A 22,499-nucleotide genomic window follows, 5' to 3' on the forward strand; every position below is an offset into this window, starting at 1 on the left:
AATGTACTTGAGAAGAACTTGTGAGATCTCGGTATGAAAATAAAAGGTTGAAAAGTCATATGTTGCAAACTTCCAGAATAAGATGACAATCTTGACTTGGAAGAACAGTAAGCTGGAAGGGTTCCAGGCAGAGTCTGTTGCAAACTTTACAAATAAAAGAAAGTAGTTAAAACTTGGGAAGTTTTAATTCGGTATGGCGATACTGAAGATTATCATCGGATGATAACAAGCAAAATCCATATAGATTTGATCTATTAACTAAACTGTCACCTTGACTAAGTATGGTGGTAATACTAAGGTCGTAGGCATTAAGCTTTCCTGAAAAGCTTAGACTAGTAAACTTGGGGGTGTAAGGAGTTACACGGGAAGGCTCAAGATTTACAAACTCTTATTATCAGAAATAAGTTAATTATTTCGTCGTTAAATCATGGTTTAGTGTTTAATGACAGTCCAAAAATAATGAGGAATTCCAGGTAGGTTTATCAGATACGTGATCTGGTAAATGGAACCCTACTAAGTGAACATGGAATAGATTCATTATAGAGTCCCTAGTCCAGGTCATTGCATGGACAACAATGACTTAAGAAGACTAGCATGGGAATTGACTGATAGCGCAGTTCCATGGGCTATAGGAATATGGTATTTAAGTCAATTACATGGATGTAGATTGGGGAATCTAGATTGGATTAACCCAAAGATGAGAGTTTTTTCAAGAAGTTGAAAAAGGCGTCACAAACTCTCATAGGCAAGATTGGAGAGATTCCGTAAACATGAGTGCTCCACTCATCTTATGTAAGGAATGTCGAACTTTGGTACTGTCAAACGCCGCGCCGTAAAAGGAGGTTATAAAGGCAGCATACTGGGGGAGACAGGATAGACATGAAGTTAAGTGGGAGTACAAGACTGGATGATGTCCTCCTATTAAGTTAGGAATAAGTATCTCCGGGCCACTTGAGGAGAAGCAACTGGAAAATGTGTGGCCACACTCAAATGGATTAAGAGTTAATCATTTGAATTGACAGTTGTTCTCTGGATCAAGAAAGTCTGAAACGTGTGACGTATCAGATGAGATACTAAGCGACATGGGAATCGAGCATTGCACTTGTTCTAAGTACAAGTGGGAGACTGAAGGATTTATCCGTTCGGTCTGAAGGAGATGTCCTTCCGAAGGAGTGTCCTTCGACCAAGGTGGCAATGCGATCAATTTGTCAGTTAGGATAACGATGACCACACGTAAAGATCATCCAGTCCGGTCCAATTAGGGGTCGTAATGCTTTGCTAGAAGCCAACTACGATCATCGGATCAAGGAGTTGATTCGAGGCTAACATAGACCGGATCCTACAACGGGTTACACATAAGAGTGGTAACTTGATCGGAGAGATTTGACTAGACGGGAACTGGCTAAAGTTGGATGGGATTCAACTGGAAAGGCCGAAAGGGTCCGAATGGAGATTCGGGACAAGATAGAGGAAGGCTCTTTGGGCCGGCCATGAGATGGCCGACCAGAGTAAGTGGGCCGGCCATATAAGGCCCATAGTGGGCTGCCCTGGCCGGCCACACTTAAGGGGATTATCAAAATACCCCAAAAAGGGTATTTTGGTAATTATCTTTTCTGTGACCCAGAAAATAGAAAACCTAATCTGAATGAGATTCTAATTAGGGTTTGTCTATATATTGGGTCAGTTGAGAACAGAAAAAGTGGTGGATTTTTCTCTAAGGAAAATTATACAGCTCTCTCTCTCTCTGAATATACAGCTATTGGAGAGAGAGGAATATAGAGAGAAAGTTCCCATTCTATCAATCTAGTCAAGAAGAAGAGTTCTTCTCAACCTTCTACTAAGTCCTAGCAGTCTGAAAGGAAGGGAGATCAAGTCTATTCACTCGGTGTCTCAAGTAGAGGAGCTACAGTTGGAGCTCTCGATCTTTGCATGCGATTGGAATGGTTCGAGGGAAAAACGCGTTAAGGTATTTATCCCTCTCTAGTTCATTGATTAGTTTATGCATATAGGTCCTGGGCAATCTAGTGTTAAACATGAGATGTTTGAGATTCCGCTTACAACACTAGGTAGTGTATAGGATACATAACTCTGTCACTATCACTCACATACCTTATCCACCACCACCGTATCCCAACCACCACCGTATCTCCACCATCACCACCACCGTACTTCCACCACCGTCATACTTCCACTACCATCATACCTCCCCCACCACTACCACTACCACCAATATTACCACTACTTCGCATACACGAGTAATTGTGGAAATCATAAATAAATTCAATTGAAACAAGTATCTCTATGAAAAAGAAAAATAAAATTATCAAAAGTAAATTGAATTACCAAACTAACTTTTTGACTTTTTTTACTTATAAGTAACATTTTTGCCAAATATACTTTTGAATTTTTTTTACTTTTTTAAAGCAAAAGAACTTCTACTACAAGCAAAAGAACAACGACACCTAATTTTTTTTTGTTGAAGACAACGACACCTAATTGTGGCGAGAAAAGGGTCCCTGCCCTAAGCTATTTATACGTGCTCGTGGCCGTGGGCAAAAGTCTATTTCCAGGTGACAAAAATGACCCGCGGTCTATTTTTTTGTAACAAAAATGACCCGCGGTCTATTTATAAACCCTAGATGTTAATTCATGAGGAATGAGTCTGTGCGAGAACTTGTTTCTCAAGCAAAGTTTGCGCGAGAACTGAAGTCGCACTCGCTCGCGCGCAAAGAGAGTCTTGATATGCGAAGGCAGTTCGAGTTTGCGGAATCAAAATCCGGTTGTCTGAAAGGAATGTTGTTGAACTTGTCGTCAAGAATCCCTTTAAGTCGGTTCAGATCTTCTCCTATACTCTCAATTTTATTCGATTTCAAACTTTTAGGGTTTGTTGGGTTGTCCTATTAATTTAATCAGAATTCTTGCTTTTTCACGAGTCTTCTTCTTCTTTCTTTGATTTTGATATGATGATTTGATTGTTATGTTTATGTGGTTTAAATAGGGTTTATCACAACAAGTAAACTTCAAGAACTCAAAAATTAGCGATCAAACAGTTCCAGGTAACGAATACAGCGTTGATTTCAATCTTTTAGGGTTTGTCACTTCTTGAGTCAGACATTTCGTGTTTTTCAAAGGATTTATTTGTTTTCTGCCTTTGATTTTGTTAGGATGACCTAATTGTGTTATTTTGGTGTGGATGTAATAAGACTAACCACATCAAAAACTCTTTGAGGATTCAAGTAATTGATTTCAATCTTTTAGGGTTTTCACGTTTTCTCAATTGGATTCAGATGTTTCTTGTTTTCTGAAGGAAATCTTTGTTTCTGCTTTGATTTTGTTTGGATGACCTAATCGTGTTCTTTAGTGTGGATGTAATAAGACTAACCACATCAAAACTCTTCGAAAGTCCAAATAATTGATTTTAATTTTCTAGGTTTGCCACTTTTCCTCAATTAGATTCAGGCATTTCTTGTTTTTCAAAGGATTTCTTTGTTTCTGCCTTTGATTTTGTTGGGATGAACTAATCCCGTTCTTTTGATGTGGATGTAATAAGGCTAATCACATCAAAAACTCTTTAAGAATACAAGTAATTGATTTCAATCTTCTAGGTTTCAAATTTGTTTTCTATTATTTGACCGTTTCACCTTTCTGTTTTCTGACTACCTGGTCGGTTCACGAAAACTTTTTGTTTTCTGATTACCTGGTCGGTTCACGATAACATTTTGTTTCCTGTTACCTGATCATAACAGATTTTGATCGAAAAATTGTATTAGATATAAATGTGGGCTATACTATTCACAAAATATGTTGGTGCATCTAACTGTGGACTATTTTATACAAAAAAATATGCTCGTGCATATAAATTTGGGCTATTAATGCATAAAATCTACGTCGGTGCGTATAAATGTGGGCAATTGTATGCATAGAATCGATGTTGGTGCATCTAAATGTGGGTTATTCTATATAAAAATATGTTGTTGCATATAAATGTGGGTAATTCTATACATAGAATCGATGTCGTTGCATCTAAATGTGGGTTATTCGATAAAAAAAATATGTTGTTGCAAATAAATGTGGGCATTTTTATACATAGAATCAATGTTGGTACATCTAAATGTGGGTTATTATATGCCAACAATATGTTGTTGCATATAAATGTGAGCAATTTTATACAGAAAATCCATGTCGGTCCTTCTAAATGTGAGCTATTCTGTACACATAATCGATGTCGGTGTATCTAAATGTGGGTTATTCGATACAAAAAATATGTTGTTGCATATAAATGTGGGCAATTTTATACATAGAATTGATGTTGATCCATCTAAATGTGGGTTATTCGATACAAAAAATATGTTGTTACATCTAAATGTGGGTAATTTTATACATAGAATCTATGTTAGTGTTTCTAAATGTGGGTATTCTATATAAAAATATGTTGTTGCATATAAATGTGGGTAATTCTATACATAGAATCAATGTCGTTGCATCTAAATGTGGGTTATTCGATAAAAAAAATATGTTGTTGCAAATAAATGTGGGCATTTTTATACATAGAATCAATGTTGGTACATTTAAATGTGGGTTATTATATGCCAACAATATGTTGTTGCATATAAATGTGAGCAATTTTATACAGAAAATCCATGTCGGTCCTTCTAAATGTGAGCTATTCTGTACACATAATCGATGTCGGTGTATCTAAATGTGGGTTATTTGATACAAAAAATATGTTGTTGCATATAAATGTGGGCAATTTTATACATAGAATTGATGTTGATACATATAAATGTGGGTTATTCGATACAAAAAATATGTTGTTACATCTAAATGTGGGTAATTTTATACATAGAATCTATGTTAGTGTTTCTAAATGTGGGTATTCTATACACAAAATCGATGCCGGTGCATCTAAATGTGGGCAATTCTGTACATATAATGATGTCGATGCATCTAAATGTGGGATATTCGATACAAAAAATATGTTGTTGCATATAAATGTGAGTAATATTATACATAGAAACTATGTCAGTGCATCTAAATGTGGGCTATTCTACACAAAAATTTATGACGGTGCATATAAATGTGGACTATTATATACACAAAATTTATGCCGGCACATATAAATGTGGGCAATTCTATACATAGAATCTATGTCAGTGCATCTAAAATGTAGCTTACTCTATACATAGAATCTATGTTGGTGCATCTAAAATGTAGCTTATTCAATACACAAAATAAATGCTGGTGGAGAACGTGGATAATTATATACATGGAATCGACGTTGGTAAATCTAAATGTGGGCTATTCCATACACAAAATATGTTGGTGCATATACATGTGAGCAATTCTTTACATAAATTATATGCCAGTGCATCTAAACGTGGGCTACTCTATGCACAAAATATGTTGGTGCATATAAATGTGAGCATTTTTGTATATGGAATCGATATTAGTACATATAAATGTGGACTATTCTATACACAAAATATGCTGGTGCATATAAATATGTGCAATTTTATACATAGAATTGATGTAGGTGCATTTAAATGTGGGTTGTTCCATACACAAAATCTACGTCGGTGAATATAAATGTGGGCAATTCTCTACCCAAATTTCTTTGTTGGTTCATGTAATGTGGACAACTGCATAAACAAAATCTATGTTGGTGCATATGTCGGTGTCTAAATGTGGGCAATTATAGACAAAAATTGGGTTTCACCAGGACCGCAAAGAGAAACTAACAATATGTAATATAAACAAATCACGACTGGGACAATTGAATTTTGTTTACGTTTAGGTCGAAGGGAGCCCAAAGGTGGGAAGTTGTGTACACCAACCAGCAACCTGTCAGTGTGATGGTACATGGTGCTGGAAGGGGTACTACGTACCGAAAGAATTTATCTATTGATTGGAGCTACTGGAGTGGCTATTGATTGTATATTTGTTCATCTTAGTTTGAGTTTCAATTCGGTTGATTTCTAAAAGGTACGTTGCTAATCCTAGTTGACGGAAAATGCTTTTGGAGTACGTGTTGGAATTGTTAATGAATCCTTTGTTTACATAACAAACTTACCCTTATGGTACATAAAATCTCTACACATTTGTTCACATAATTTGTGCATTGATTCCACTTGATGAACTGATTATCTAGAAATCTATATTATTTTAGTAGGTTATTGTGAAAATTCATACATGCCTAACTCTGAACAATGTGCGATGGAAAGATATTCTCGACTATAGTGTTAATGAATCAGGTGTTGTACGGTTTTCTGTGAAGAAAATGAGATGGTAACTTACGGTTAAGGATAGTTCAATCACATTTTAACATCCACATGGTAAGCATGGTTGAGACTGAGACTAACAACTTAATATATCAGTGTGGGATACCTCCACTCACTAATTCTATGTTCATTTGACAAATCCGTTGTAGGTGGTTTGAATAATAATAGATCGCAATGCGGAAGATTGGATAGAGTGGTGCTTAGCACCATAGAACTTAGCATTGAGGGGATTGCAGTCGTTTGACACTTAAATATGGTCGTCTACCTATATTTATATACAGGTTGGAAAAGACTAAGACAAGAAAAAAGGATACTGCGAGTTCTCTCGTGTTATAATGAGCTACCCTATGTGGGCATTTGGAGTCATCACTAGTCCTTGCTCTCTATTTTGTTTAAATCTTAATGAGTTCTTGTCAGATGACATATACCATCCTGAAGAGGTTTAAGGTTTCCGCAACAGAGGTCTTTCAACATTTTTGCGCTCACTCAATGATCTTGTTCATAGTTGGTCCATCTCTAGATGGGCTTTTGACCAATGAAAAAGTTTCCTTTTTTTTTTTGCTTTCAACTTACCTCAAGTGCTGGTGAGGATTTCGCTAGTTTTCTCAATTCAGTAGTTCAAATTGCTAAACTATTACAGGTTTCATTGTCGTATGTTGTTTGATACATGTCTCTGTAAATTAGTCTTTTTTTTTTAATTGTAGCAGGAAGAGGGGTACCATATAGACACATACCCTACCAATTTATCTATTGTTTAGCAGCAAATACTGCAAGCGTTCAAATGATACCAAGGAAACAACAATTTTATTGCTTACCGAGGAGGCCCACAAATAATACCATCAAAATTAAGTTGGTGTATCTAAAGGTGAGCATTTTATATACACCAGCATAAGTTGCACGTGTCAGTGAGACGATACGTGGTGCTGAAACAGGCATCACAGATCTAATGCACATGTCCTTCGGAGTACTACAAGAGTTCAAAATGTGAATGGATCTTTTTATTGTTGTTTCATTTGAGAAATGAGGCATCTAAAGTCTAAGCTGGTGCATCTAAAGGTGGGCAATTATATACACCAGCATACATTGCTCGTCTGAGTGTGACGGTACATGGTTCCAGAAGGGGTATCACAGACCCAACAAATTTGTCTATTGTTTTGAGCTTGTTGCAGCAACTAGTGCAAGACAGCAAGAGTACAAAATATGAGAGGAGCTAGTGGAGTGGCTTTTGGTGGTTCATTTTCTAATCTTAGTTCGGGTTTCAACTCTGTTGATTTCTATTAAGGTACATTTCTTATCTTTGTAGTTGAAAAATGCTTAGCAAATCCTTGGGCACCCTCTACAAGTCATTTTCACTTTGGATGTGTGATCTAGCTGCATCATTTTTATCTTAAGTAGCTTCCTCTTAACAAGCTTGTCTCTACACATTAACTTACGTAGCTTGTGCACTGATTCCACTGAATGAACTGATTGTGTAGAACTTTAACTTATTATAGTAAGGTATTGTAAAACTTCGTACGATGCGTAAACTCTCACATTATGTGCGTAGGAAAGTTATTCCTGACAATAATTTCAATAAAATCTTAAGTTTAAGGATTTTCTGATCACAATTGATACCTGAGCATGGTTTTTCATGGTTGAGTCTTAGACCAACAAGCTAATATGCGATATAAACTCCCTATTTATTTCACCAATCCACAATCAGAAAGCTAGGTGTAGCCGTGTAGGTGGTGCTTAGAACCATATAAGACTTGATCATTGTGGGGACTAGAGTTGTTTATATATTGTGGGGTTACTTGAAAGTGTGGAAATAAATAGGATGAAAGACCAAGAGAAGGAAAATGTGGATAGTGCATGTTCCCCGTGGCAGCGTCAAAATGAACTACCGTATGTTCAAATTTGGAATCGTTCATATTCAAGCAGAATATTGATGGGCTTCTGAGTCTGGCCAATGAATTTTTTCTGCTTTCAAGTATACCTTAAGTGCTGGTGAGATCGACAGAACATTTAACAACTTTTGTTTATGTTCTTGATTCGGTATTTTCATATTAATGTTTTAAATTCTAAAACACCCAAGCTGTTAGAGGGTTTCATTGACCTAACCTGTTTGATATATGTTTCTGTTAACTACGTATATCTTTAGCATTCATTGTATTGGAGGTATCGGAAAAGTTCAGAAGTTATCCCATTGTCCCATTCTATGTGCAGCCTCAACTTTATTTGTAAAGCTTTACTAATCTGTGACCTTTTTTGTGATGTGAAATTTGAAACTGCTAAATTGGCGAATTGCACCTATTAATATTGGAGGAGCATAGCTAATATTTCGCACTGGTTGATTCTAATTTCTAACAACCGGGGAAAGCTAAATGGAGAGATTTCACAAAAATCCCTGGAGGTCATAGTCGATCAATACAATAAACACTTCCGCCTGATAGAATACCCAAATTGTTTTAGTTTTTAACATTGTTCTATCAATTCGCCACATTTTTCATGATGATGAGGTTATGATGTTTATTTACAGTTGCTTTCCATGACAAATTGGCATCTCCTGGTTACTTTCTGTTCTTTTCATGTAGTGTTATGGGTGAAACTATTCAACACAACCCCTTACGATGCAAGAGCTGTGCGGAGTTTGGAATACTTGATGGCACATCAGTTGTATCTCAGTTTGGGTGTCAACTCTGTCGGATTCTACCAGGTACTTCACTTATCTTAGTAGTTAGAAATGCTTTTCTGGGTGATTTGCAAAACTGCTTAGAAATTATGTTTTATGTTGGAGACCCAAACTAAACATTATCTGCACTGTGGTTTCCTTATGTGCATCCAAGACATCTAGATGTGAATTTGTGCGGAGCTATTATTTTTTGCTTCTACGTTATATCAGACTCATATCTTCTCCTGAAGCGACTGAACAAAATCAACCCCTGCACCATTATACAAAGTTAACGAGTTCTTTTGTTGAAAACGTTAAATGGTTTCAAACATGAACCTATTACTTTTATATCTCAAAAGAATGTGCTAGTGGTGGTCCAAGTTATTGGTCAACAAGTTGTCGTCCAATCTGTTAGGGGATAGCTACGTTATCCTTAAATATTCAAAAATTAATGTTTCAAAACATGCTCCAATGTTCTTCCAGTCGGTATATTAATATGTTTTCTTATCCTAGTACTAATCCAAGTTGTCTGTCCAAGTATTCATAAATTTAGGTTCACTCTTTTAATTTCTGTTTGGCCTTTACTCTTTCCTTATCCATAGATTTTACATTTTTCACTCTCTTGTCTCATCTTTTATGTTATAGAGATATACTATGTAAAACTAACTATTTTCTTCATAGAAGTACATTTTTTTCCCAAAACTAACCATTTTCTTCATAGTCCCTCTATAAATAAAAGAGACGAGCAAATAAACCTTTAATCGTCATGTCATGATCTGTCGTGCATGGCCATAGTTAGAAATGTATCGGTGATAGTGAAACTTAAAATTTTTTGTATGTGAACTTGTTTCTCCAAAACCTATTTCCTTTATTAGTATTTTCTTCATTATATTCACCAAAGGAAATGGGAATTGTGTGAAACGAACATTCAATGGCAATGTAGGATTTAAGTCTTGTGGTCTCAATATTTCTTCTAGTCTTTGTGATTTGGATTCTGATCATGACAAAGGAAAATCACAAACCCATTCACTTAATCCTCCACTTGTCATCTCTTTTGTCTAAATTCTTTTTCAGGAGAATGTATTTGAAGAGATTTCCTTATAGAAATAAGGAAGTAAATTGAGCATAGGAAACAAAAATTTAGATTTTACCGGCCCACAAAGATTAGGCAATACCAAAGTATAACTTGGACGATTGGATTGTGTTTCCGTTTAGGTTTAAGGGAGATCCAGCGTTGGAAAATTGTTTACACAAGCATATGTTGCTTGAGTTAGTGTGATGGTATATGGTGCCAGAACGGATATTACAGCTGCGACAAATTTACCCACTGTTTAAGCTCGTTGCAGCAACTACTACAAGATATGACTGGGGCTAGTTGATGATTAATCAGTTCGGGCTGGAGTTCATGGGATACCAACTAACTGACATTAGTTTAGTTTTGTCTTGTTTTTAGTGTTCCTTTTTGTCGTTCGTTAGTTCACTGTTGAATGCAGTGGCCATGCTCATAGGGAAAAAGTGTATCCTTTCTTCTCGCATTTCAGAGATTGGGTTTAGTTTTAACATTGTTCTATGAATTCGCCACATTTTTCATGAGGATGATGAGGTTGTGATGTTGATTTGGCAGTTGTTTTAGAAATGAAAACTCATTACATGACAAGTTGGCATCTCCTGGTTACTTTCTCTTCTATTCATGCGGTGTTATGGACGAAACTATTCAACACAACCCCTTATGACGCAAGAGCTGTACGGAGATCAGAATCACATCAATAGTATTTCAGTTTTGGTTTCAACTCTGTTGGCCTCAACCAGGTAATTTGCTCATCTTAGTAGTTAGAAATGCTTTATGGGTTATTTGCTCAGATTGATGGGGACTAGGGTCTGTCAATGGTCGATCCGGAGAGGATCCTTGTCCTAAATTGCTTAGATATATTATTATGTCAATCATGTTGGAGACCTGAATATCTAAATTTATGTCGCAGACTAAACAAATTATGTGCACTGCGATTTTCTTATGCGCTACTAAGACGTCTAAACGGGGGTCAATTTATACTTCCTCCCAGTATTAGTTCCCATAGACCCTCTATTCCTATCAGCAGTAACAAAATCAATATAGTGAGCCATCTGGTAAACCCACAACTTCTCCTCAAGCGACTTAACAAAACCAACCCTTATACAGTTATACAAAGTTAACGGTTTTAAGCAGGAACCAGTTACTTTTTTTTTCTAATCTCAAAAGTATGTGCTAATGGTGGTCGAAATTATTAGTCAACAAGTTGTCTTCCAATCTGGTAGGTGATAACTAATTTATCCTCAAATATTCATAAATTAATGTTTGAAAACATCCTTTAATGTTCTTAGAGTACTAACCCAAGCTATCTGTCCACATATTAAAACAAGAACCTAACAACCGAAGAAGGATGATTGTAGAACAACAGACCATCACCGTCTCAGACTACGTGGTCCAAACCGAAGATGAGTCATATCAAACTCAATGTTCATGGAGCTTTCCATAACGAATCTGGTTCTTCGGCAGGAATGAATACTTAGAGATCATTTAGAGGACTTCGTTATTGCCAGATTAGTGTCTTGAAGTCTCACTAGTAGCACTGGAGACGGGCTTTGTCAGTCTCTTTTTGGGGTCATACATACAAGGCATCGATACATGACCCGTAGCCCGACAAATTTATTACATATTTATATTATATCTTAATAACCTTAAGTAAAACTAAACCATGGAATCCACTTTCTCTAGGAATCGAACCTGCGACCTCTAGGAGGTGGAAGTTTATGTCAACATTATCGAACACTTGGGACACCAAATATTGACTAGAGTCCAACTACTTAATAAAGGCAAATGGACAAAAAAAACAATAATATCTCATAAAATTGTTAGAATACAAGAAAAGACTTCATAACATTGTTAAAGGTTTCCTCTTCTTGTAAATTGTAACTCTAAAAATACTAACATGTCATTTTAATTGGAAGGTTTCACACATTGAGACCAACAACTATTTCTTATACTCTATTTCTATAGTCCTAGTATTCTCATATATTCTATGTGGAGGTAAAAGAGCTTCGAACAAATTATCGCAATACTGATTCTTTTACGAACGATCGACCTCCTGATCTGCAGGTAAAAGATCTCGAGTAAGAATCGATATCAATTGGTAAAGGATTTAGCGAAATAATAGTTGGAAAATTGAAAACTCACGAATACTCGAGGTGCAGATTCGAGAACCGGGCATTTTAATTTCTTGCTCCCAGAGTTACATAACCTTCTTGATCTTGCTTGACCTCTATTGGGTCATAGAAATACAACAAACTCTGCAAAATATCGATCATGTGTGCATTTTTATTAGATGAACAATCTACATAGAGTAAAATATCTTTAGATTATGCACGATGCATTAGCGTTTCATGTCGATGGTGTGCGGCTGGAGAAAAAATATAATGAGGTGAAGGTTATTTGACCAACATCGCGTTAAGAGAGGTCAATCCACATAAAAGTATTTGAGACGGTGAAAAAGCAAGCTTACCATCAGTTTTAGAGCAACTGTCGTTCTTATCACATCCATTTGATGTATCCATGCCATAAATATATTGATTACAACACCACGTATAATTTCGTAGCGATGTAGTTATCCTGCAAAAAGAAATAAAAAAAAAGGAGCATTGAAGCTATACAAATAAAGGTATAAGTTTATAATAGCATGATAAGAGGCCATAAATTAGTTCAATTAATTTATACTACTCTAGTTCGAGCTTCTCAAGTTAAATACAGACTCAATTTTCTAGAATATGGTACTTGTTATCAGAACATCCCTAAGTCCCTAACTATAAAAACAAAAATTGTAGAGTTAGATCACGAGGAAACGAAAACAAATACTATAAAAAACTTAATTTCCATAAACGCTTACAGACTCAATTTGATATATGAAAGCGTAAAGCCTTAAAATTTCTTTTTAAATTGTTGTGACATTATTTGAAGGGTACTCAACTGATTTTCTGGCACATTGAAAAAATCATTAGAGAAATTCTTACTCATACAACTACTTAGAACATTCATCAAAAACTATTATACCAATGGCGCCCAAAAACTCATTAAAATTAAACGAGAAAATAATGAAAGATCAATGCTTACATTGAACATCTCTTTAGATGTCTCTCACTTCCTCTTTCTCTCTTTAGAGCTCTCTTCCCCTTTTTTCTTTCTTCTTGTATAAAGTGTGTCTCTATTCAGTAGTCATAGACAACCAAAGAATATATGTATATATATAACTCTAAAAAATCTTCGGTCATTTTAATAAAATCTTTAAGATTCTTCTTAAAATTTATTTAGCTGAAATCCAAGGGATTTTTTTTGTTGAAAGTAATCAAAGGGATTAATTTACGCCTTTTAGAATATCAAATATCTCATAAGCTTTGAGAATGTGGGATCCCAATCTCCGTGGGAATGAATCCTGACCGTTGATTATCTCCTCTATAAGAACCTTGCACTCACCCTCGAAAATCAGATATGGTTGACCTATTTCTCGTCTGGCCTCTATCGCTCAGAGCAAAGCCCTAGTTTCACATTCCAGGCTCGAGCTTGCTTCGATTCTAGTGGTCGTTTGATCGTTCCTTTGTCCAAGACTGTTTCAGGTAACCACCGCAATCACCGCACCTCTGTCTGAAAAACCTCCATCGAAGTTTACTTTAAAGTATGGTTGCTCGTGCAGTCCCCCTAATAGGGCAAGGGGTATTTCAGTCTTTTTACTTGTCTTATTGGTCACTTAAGCAATGGAGTGTACTAGGGAATGCACGAAGGGTCATTCATCAGCAGAGGCAGTGTTTTAAGCACTCAACCATATCAGACGACACAACCATCACAGACGTCCCAGCTGTTTCAGACAACACAAGCATCACAAACAACACAACAATCTCATTTGCAATCGTACTCAGATCAGTTGATTTCTTAGAGATCCATAGGTAATCCAAGCAAGAGACAAAAGGTTACCCATGTGCGCAGAAATGGTAGGCATGATTTCAAAAGCGATCTTAGCATCAATAGGAAAATTTGACGACAAACGTGAAAAAAAGGGTAACAAACAGCCTTTAACAAAATTCCAAATGCAGTCCTTAACCGAGTCAAAGATTAGTCTATAAACCAGATTCGTGACTCAGACGCTAATGCCAGTACTTCTAACCCTAAAGCTAAATACCCCTTCTTTAGTTTTGAATGAAAGCATCTTGATTATTTCTATGTTGCTCATAATCTGCTGAGAGAAACTCAACATGTTCAATTGGTTTAAGAACTGTCGAGCACTAAATACTGCACTCAGAACTGCACAAGGGTAAATTTGCTTTTCATGAAATAAATGATCAGAGTTTTATCTGCTACACGGTTTTAACTAATTCGATCAAAATCTAAGGATCAAAATTACAATAATATGATACATGATATAATAGAAAATTCCGTTATTTGCTCTCTCAATGTTCAAAAGAACTCTGCTACTTTACGGGGGAGATCCCTCGTTTTGACTAACATCCAAAATATTGACCTGTGCAATTTTTCGGACTAGCAACAAGTGATGTCAAGAATGAATTAGGTTTGAATGCAGACGTAAAGATTTACTGCTCATCTTCGTTAAAATCCAGAAGGAAGTCAGTCAAATTCTCAGAATCGTCTACAGCTTCTGCAAGACTCATTTGATCCTTCTTCTTCTTCGGTTTCTCCTGGAACAGAAAAGATCACCTAAGGTTATAGTTAATTACTCACAAAAAGCCAGGCCTAGGCATAGGGTAAGCAAAGCACCGCTTGGGAGCCTTGCTCTTTTAGGGCACTCGAAATCTAAGTCAACTAAAACAAGAGGAATCATTCATCCAAATCCTACTAAGAAGAACACAATCGGATAAGCAAACAAATATATGTGCAAGAAACAGAAGCACCTTAGACTTCTTAAGCTCAGGAGTAGTTTTCAGAACACTCCAGTTTCGTGTAATTTTTTCCTCCGATTCTTCCTCTACCTCAGCCTCGCTATCTTCCTCTTCGTCCTATCACAAACAATATATCATCTACATGTCAAAAACCGGTATGATCTTTCTATATTGTGACGTAGGAAATAGAGAAACATAGATCTAGAAAATTAAGCAACACTGTTGCATTTCAACTCACATCATTTTCTCCTATATCCACAGCTCGTGACATAGCTTCATCAATATCAGTAATCTGCATCGAATAAAATTCCATATGAATTCCATCAGTCCAGATAAATGTTGGAATGTAATCTAATGCTTTCTTTCACCTTTGAACCATTTCAAGATAGACTGGTTATAAAGGAAATAAAATAAACATAACGAAATTGTATCAAATGTGAAATCGTTCAATTTCGCTCATTACCCGTAGCAATTATCAACCGATTTCACCAAGAGGGAATCAATTAGCCAGTTCAAATAACTAAACTAATTAGAAATTGAAAATCCTTAATATAGACCAAGGATCAAAATTCCAGTTTTCGACCAAAATATTTTGAAATTTATTTCCTTGACAAAGCATTGTTAAGAGAAACTTACTTAAATTACGGTTTCGATGGAAATTTCGGTAGGCATGGAAATGGAAACATTTTGGGTCATTTTGACCGAACTATTTCGAAATTTAATTCCTTGATATAGACCAGTGAGCCCCATACATTATCTTGAGATTAGCCTGACGGGCATGTCCTGGTTGGACTTAGCATAAAATATTGCAACCAGCCAGATGGTTCATACTGCTAGAAGTGTAATAGATTTAAAAATTCAAACCTATTACTAGTGCAATTAACCCATTTTAAATTCCAAAGTAATTGGAGGAAAACCCACTGCTTGAAAGAATCTAAATACGAAACTTAAGTTGACTTCCTTACCTCAATTTCTTCAGTCTTCTCTTTGGCCAGAATCTTTTCAAGCTCTTCCCTTGATATCATCTTCCCATGCTGAGATCAAGCAATTCAGTGTTAACATCTTTAAAAAACGAAACTGGATGGACCAGGCATTGAAAACGGGGTCAAGTGAGGACTGAATCCAAAGTCCGTCTTTAGTAATTATCGTAAGAGTTGACAATTCCGTAATAACGTTAACTTGAACCAAGTCAAGATTGAAATTTAGTAAATCTGGGTGATGCACAAGGTGAGAGGATATAGCTAATGAGAGAGAGATGCACCACTTGATAATGCAAGAGTTTAGGAAGGCACATCCTATTTGTGTGCGCGTAATGAACACTACTGAAGTAAGATATGAATACTGATCAGGAGCAGGACTTCTTTGAGTAGAACCAGAACTTTTTCATATTCCAACAAATATTGATGAAATACCGACCGGTTAATTGTATGTGCCAGAGAATTGCCAGATATAACTGGCACAAAAAAGTTCAAATGCATATAATCTGTACAATTAAACTAAGTAACGGACCAGTGTTGCGTTTGATTAAGAAAAGAAATCTTGTTCTATAAGAAAATCAACTAAACAAAATCCAAATATAAAACCCAATTTGAACTATAATTTGTAACAAAGTAAAGATCCAAGGATCCAAGCATGTTTTACGTAAAGCTGGTCATTAGTACTAACCTCCATAAGATACGAAAGCATGTTAGGGGTTGGCTCATGGAAATCAGGACCTCTGTAATCGATCACTTCATTTGGATCTTGAATGTAATTTATGGTCGGGTAAACTGGATCCCCACCCCATACTGCAAAAATTAAGGCAATTAACAAAAAGAAAATGCACATGTGATTTTTCAGTATTTTCCCTCTACATTAGTAACCTATTAGTTATCCCACTTAAGTTAGAATTCTAATATTCAGGAAAAACAAACGGAATAGTATTGCACATCAACTCCCTTATCCCTTTTATGATCAAAAGTACAATAGTTGTAATGACTAATATTTTCAGAAAAATAATAAAAGATGAAAAAAAGGCAAGTTGAATCTAGATAGAAAATTTTGAGTGAATGCAGTAAAAAAACAAAAGATAGACAAAACAAGACAAGACATAAAGAAACAAAAGATAAACAGAAAACCTATCCCTATTGTGAGGATGACATACATAACAGTGAATGTAAAAAAAAACAACTATTAACCACAAAGCGTAGAAGTGAGAACTTAAGTTCTGGTATTATAAACCATAACTTTCTCAATTCATTAAGTAAAAAAAAAAATCATACTTTGCTTTATTTGATCTTCTCGCATTCGCATTGCTAGAGGATCACGGCGAATACGTATATCATTGCCCATCATAATACGATATTCTCTAGCTGTCTGATGCTGAAACATATGCATGAGTTGAGTATTTTCGTCTTCACCAGTCTCTTCAAAATGTTTCTGCACAGCCTCCCGTGAAGTATCCCTCTTCCAGCCCTGCACCCATTCTGAATAGTATGCTATCGGACCTATTCTTTCTAACCTCTCTTGTTCAGCTTGTAGCCTGAGTGTAAAGATTATGTAATTACTATTTAGAGACTTTGTTTTGAGCACTACCATGCTATTACGTTTGTGGTTCAAGCAATAAACGTAATAGTTAAAGAAAGTAGAGGCAAAATAGTAGGAACTAGAAACTTAAAATCAGATAAATTAAGTTATAAGTACTCCCTATGGGAGTAAATTGCATTAGCCATTATGGACCAGGTACCTGCATGGATCTGGGTTGAAGTCATGGATCAGAAAGTCTCAGTTTGTCTCCAATAGAATAAATTAATGATACATGACAATTTTTATAAGATGCCGTCTTTTTTCATAATATACAGAAAATAAGAAATAGGAGTTAGTACTCAATTTCGTTGGTACCATCCAACTGATGAGCTGAATCCAATTCAATTGTTTACTCTTTACTCATTCAAGTGAATTTTCAAGTTTCACCAACCTGTTTTCAAAATATCAAGTAGATGGCTAAGAATCATAAGGGAGTGTTTCATTTCTCTATCATTATACATAATCCCATCCATATCATCTATGGAATTCAAATCTGAACTCTACTTATGATTCATTATTTCTATCACATTGGTCGTAGTTTTTCCGGGTTCTGTCTTTAAGTAAAGAAACATCAAACAAAGCAAATATTCATGTACCTCTCCTCTTTGAATAGATGACGTCTTGCCCTGTATAAAGAAGTCTCAGTCAGCGTTGGCTGATCCCCGTAAAGCTTTATCTGCCCAGTTTCAGCCATGGCTTTAACGAATACCTGTATATTGTCACAAACTCCAAATAAGGTAAGAGGATTAGCCTTCGAAAAAATGTGCTTTTCGGATATCTAAACTGGAATTAGTGAAGTATAACGGTGGGACTTCAATGACAAGGAAACAAAACCATGATATATGCAGAAAAGATACAGGAGTAGATTTTTTTTCCCTGTAGTTAGGTATATTTTTAGGTGAACTAACCGTTTCAACATCTGGTCGTCTCCTTTGCCACCTAGACCATTGTTCTTTGTCTGGCTTTCTCCAGTTCCACCAAAGTTCTTCACTTGAAAGAGGTTCCTCTATTGGCTTTTTCACCTTTGGATCAATAAAGGCATGAGGGCGCCCATATTTCTTGTCTAAATCATAATCTGCAATTGTCTCTTCTTCAGGCTCACTCTGATAAACAACATAATCTGAGAAGATGTCTTTAGGCTCGTCAAAAATGTCATCTGAATCTGAAGTTTCAAGTGTTTCGATTGCCCCTGAATCAGTTGACTCCGATATAGGAGATTCCATGTCAACCGTAGCATGTGTTTTGTACTTCTTCCTTCTACTTCCCGGATTTTTTCCAAATGATGGTGCTCCTTCTGACTGCCCCCTAGGTTCAGGAGCCCTAGCAGCCCTAACCCGGCTAGATGTACCTTCGGGCCAGTATTCTTCACCAGGAATACTTGCACGAGCTCCGGATGCCGGTTCAAGCTGTCCGGATGTTGAATCCATATAACTATCATATGGGGGGCGTTCAACAGATGAAGGGTCAAAAGATCCATCCTTTGTTGCACACTTTATAGGCGAAAACTGCTTCCCGAACCGATTCCTATTCAATCCAACACTGACTTGCACTTTACCAGCCATGAATGAAGCTGCAAAAGATGTCTGGATGGTTCACAGACAGAACATTCATATTATTATCTTCTACATTTTGTCAGAGTCGTGAGAACGTAAGATATACAACGTGATTCTACATCATTTAGAATTATCTAGATTAGAAGTTTACAATTCCTCGAAGTTTCAATAGTCAAGACACAAGAGCAGACTCAAAAGCAGCAAATATATTCCTACCCTTGTTCGTTGTCTTTTTTTTTTTGAAAACTTTGAATTAATATAAAAGGAAAGGAAAGAATAGGACTATACAAAGCGACAAGGGGGAGCGTGCACGATTACGTGATTACATACTCATTATACCCCCCCCCCCCCCCCCCCCCAATTCGACACAAAGTCTAAGTACGAATACGCCCTAGCCCAACCCAAGGACCTACTCCAATGGAAAAGAACCCCCAATACATCCTCCTCCCCCACCTTGAAGGCACGGGGGGAGTCCTTAAAGATGCCATCGTTCCTAGCCTTCCAAACACTCCAGCACACAGCTAATGGGACCAGAGACCAGAGGTTAGGCTTTGATTTTTTCATAGGAATCTTCTTCCACTGAGCTAAGAGCTGGACGAGAGATCCGGGAAGGCACCAGCTTTCTTCGTTGTCTTTTCCCTTGGGTAATTGATCATTTTATCATACAAAAGAGCTTATTAACCATGACATTAATTTCAAACATATTGCAAGTGAGGGAAATGATAACAGAGCTGTCAAAAAAAAATCTACAGAGAACCTTTTTGATCCCCAACAGTTCGTTAATATAGAAAAGAGAAAATTGGTTGAAGCCCCCTAAGCCAAAGTTTCCTTCATCAAAAAGGATAAAACGATTTTAGGTTATCCCCAGTAAGGTTTGCATGGGTTTGCAGAGGTTGGCACATGTTTGCGCACATGCTCTGACATAGTCCGCAATTGGATTGCACAGGTTTGCATAGGAAGCCCAGGCCTAGAAAATACAAAACATGGAGCCCAAGCCTAAAAAGATAATGAACAAGGAGCCCGAGCCTAGAAAAATATAGAACACAGAATCCAAGTCTAAAAAATATTGACATGTCTTTTTAACCAAGACCAACACGACAATTGGTTTTTGGCCTAATTTGGGTCTTTGGGGTTAAATTGGGTTGTTAACACCTTGCTAGGCTTTGGCTGCCTATGCAAACCTGTGCAGAACTATGTTCGAACCTTTCTCCATGTAAACTTGACAATAGGGACCTGAAGACTACAAACTGATGGATCCATTTTGACAAAAGAAAATTTGGTTTAGGGAGTTCTGTCCATTTTTTCTTGTTAAAATGGTAATGAAGCACAAATTCACTACGACATTATGTCCCACTAAGAATTTAAAACCTAACAAAAAGGAAAAACAAGGTAGAGAAAAAGTCACAAAATAGGATTCCCTTGTTTCCAAAATCCGAAATAACTTCCCAATAGGCCGTCGTTTGAAGGACCTAATATAGATCATAAATAAAATCTGTTTTACTATTAGAGGAGCCAAATTCTATGGACATTATAAAAGATTTTTACTATTGTGACTAAGTGTTATCACTTACAACAATCAAGTTTAAAATGACACCACGAACTTAATTGGAACAAACTCTTCCCCAAATAACCTCAACCCATGGCCTATGGATCAACAAAAAAATATCTCATAAGTTCTTAGAGACTGGAAGATGGGGACAAAGACCTCAAGTACTTTAATGAGATTTCAAGAAAGACCTTCATAAGTTCAGATTGGAACCAATAATACTAATAATAACACTATATCTTCAACAAAATGTCAATGAATATAATAAGCCTTCAACTAGTCGCAACGAAAGTGAATCAACTAGTCCTTCCAGAACCATCATAAGGAACAAAACCAATTCTTTTGCTCATGAAGAAGTACAAGTAAAAGTGTCACCCATTTGATTCAAGGAAGTAACAAAATCAAACATTAGTTTATTATGAGAAAGGAAATTCTGTTTACCTAGTTTTTAAACAAGAAAGACGATGAACTCGACTAGTTTATCATTTTATTGTTTTTCATCAAGGATTTAACATGATGATGGTATTAACAAAAGAACAATAGGGTCTAAAGTCTAAACCTTACCCACCCACACCTTCTGTCACTCACCAACCTAGAACAATATATCTAAGCATTTCTACTATCTTGCATAAGAAAACTATACCTAAAAAACAACCCATGAAACATAAAAAAAAACTAAAATAACAAACGAACTGATTAAAAGAAAACCTGAAAATGTTGAAAACGAAGTTTCCCCAGTGGAAATCCATCAGCAGGAACCAAACCCCTCAGCCCTCTACCTGTGAAAAACAATGATTTTCATGGTTCTTACTAACTATAACTTTAGTTATATGGTGAATCAAATTACAGGTAAAACAAAGAAGCATACCTTGATAAACCCAAGTTGTAGATAAAGATGACATTTTTATTGATGATACTGAACTAGAAGCTTTTTGTTTCTTAAGTTACTAACCCTAAATCGAAACAGAGTGATTGATAAGATGGGTAAAAAACTAAAGCATGAAAAGGGAATAATCTCTAGAAAGGAAGAAAGAAGAAATAGGAAGGTGGGGGGTTTACTGTGAAAGAAAGGTACCTCTTGAATGGAGATTATTGTTAGGGTTCGTTCACCACCATCTGTATAGTTGAAGAATTGAAAGTTCAAAATTGAAAATGGGGGTTTACTCTGTTCACTGTGAGTGAAATTATTATTATCTACTAAAAGTTTGAAGAAGGAAGATAATACTTCAAGATAGAAGTAAATTGCCGTACGTGTCATTTACATTTTGGCCCGTGTTATAGAGACCGAAAAGTTTATCAACTACACGGCTGCGGCCCAAAGTTTCATCGGTCGACTAATTTTGGCCTATTTTCAGCCTATCTAACATAAATTTCTTCATTCACCCGTCTTTGGTGGAGTAGTTGGACACCCTCTTAAACTCATGAGGTTGTGGAGCAAATCTCGGTGGAAGCAGTTTTCCATAAAGATTTATTCCATGTAATTTAGACTATAAATAATGTAATAATTTGTCGGGTTGTAGGTCTCTTTATTGTTGGACTATAAGTCGGGTTTTAGGCCTCTTTCATTCATGGTTTAGAATTAGACAGTTATCGTGCTTATTACATCTTCTTAATGTATCAATGCCTTGTAACGACTAATGTAGATCGTAGTCGAATTCTCAAAAAAAAAAACATAAATTTCTTCATCTTTATCACCACCTTATTCTGCCACCAGTAATAAAAACTGGAAGAGCTCCACTTAGGGACCAAAGCGAGCCGTTAATGCCCACTAAGCACTACTTATGGATCATGACCGGGTGTACTGAGTCATTAGTACCAAAGTAATGGCTGGTAGACAACAACCTGAGCTTGCCCTAGACCAAAGCGAGTTCGATTTAGGGGCCACAAAATTTTGAGGCCACTAGTCAGACCAAATTATGTTTTTTTTTTTTTGATGAGAGTGACCAAATTAGGTTAATAGATGCTTATAATTGTCAGATCATTCTAGATCT

General features: G+C 36.3%; 1 protein-coding gene and 1 long non-coding RNA gene across 5 annotated transcripts; one reads left to right on the forward strand and one right to left on the reverse strand.

Moving 5' to 3' along the window:
- Positions 1–2,658: 2,658 nt before the first annotated feature.
- LOC147564498 (uncharacterized) lies at positions 2,659–12,328 on the forward strand. Of its 3 annotated transcripts, XR_015227510.1 has the most exons (7): positions 2,659–2,827; positions 2,999–3,056; positions 5,795–6,332; positions 6,428–7,560; positions 8,852–8,973; positions 10,553–10,737; positions 12,062–12,328. It is a non-coding gene; the product is annotated as an uncharacterized LOC147564498 (long non-coding RNA). The 3 variants fall into 3 exon arrangements; XR_015227509.1 differs by lacking the exon at positions 12,062–12,328 and having other exon boundaries at positions 10,553–10,917; XR_015227512.1 differs by lacking the exon at positions 12,062–12,328 and having other exon boundaries at positions 10,144–10,580.
- A 1,924-nt stretch (positions 12,329–14,252) lies between these two features.
- Positions 14,253–21,970, reverse strand: PTAC12 (plastid transcriptionally active 12). Of its 2 annotated transcripts, XM_086647288.1 has the most exons (11): positions 21,584–21,893; positions 21,377–21,461; positions 21,217–21,287; positions 18,318–18,992; positions 18,006–18,118; positions 17,106–17,365; positions 16,510–16,631; positions 15,810–15,878; positions 15,083–15,136; positions 14,857–14,961; positions 14,253–14,643 (listed from the first exon to the last, which is right to left on the reverse strand). In XM_086647288.1, the coding sequence occupies exons 2-11, from the start codon at positions 21,408–21,410 to the stop codon at positions 14,539–14,541; spliced, it is 1,608 nt and encodes a 535-aa protein (XP_086503414.1). In that variant the 5' UTR covers positions 21,411–21,461; positions 21,584–21,893; the 3' UTR covers positions 14,253–14,538. The 2 variants fall into 2 exon arrangements, with proteins under 2 accessions (XP_086503414.1, XP_086503406.1); XM_086647280.1 differs by having other exon boundaries at positions 21,377–21,970.
- Positions 21,971–22,499: the final 529 nt, after the last annotated feature.

This window comes from Eschscholzia californica, unplaced genomic scaffold (genome assembly GCF_041429995.1).
Source record: "Eschscholzia californica isolate CP2 unplaced genomic scaffold, dmEscCali1.0.p SCAF_1, whole genome shotgun sequence".
NCBI classification, from domain to species: domain Eukaryota; kingdom Viridiplantae; phylum Streptophyta; class Magnoliopsida; order Ranunculales; family Papaveraceae; genus Eschscholzia; species Eschscholzia californica.

Coding starts and splice junctions, on each gene's coding strand:
- PTAC12 (XM_086647280.1), bottom strand. CDS start 21,410: ATGTCATCTTTATCTACAACTTGGGTTTATCAAG. Junction 21,288..21,376: donor TACAACTTGGGTTTATCAAG/GTATGCTTCTTT, acceptor TGTTTTTCACAG/GTAGAGGGCTGAGGGGTTTG. Junction 16,632..17,105: donor AGAAGATCAAATAAAGCAAA/GTATGATTTTTT, acceptor TAATTTTTGCAG/TATGGGGTGGGGATCCAGTT.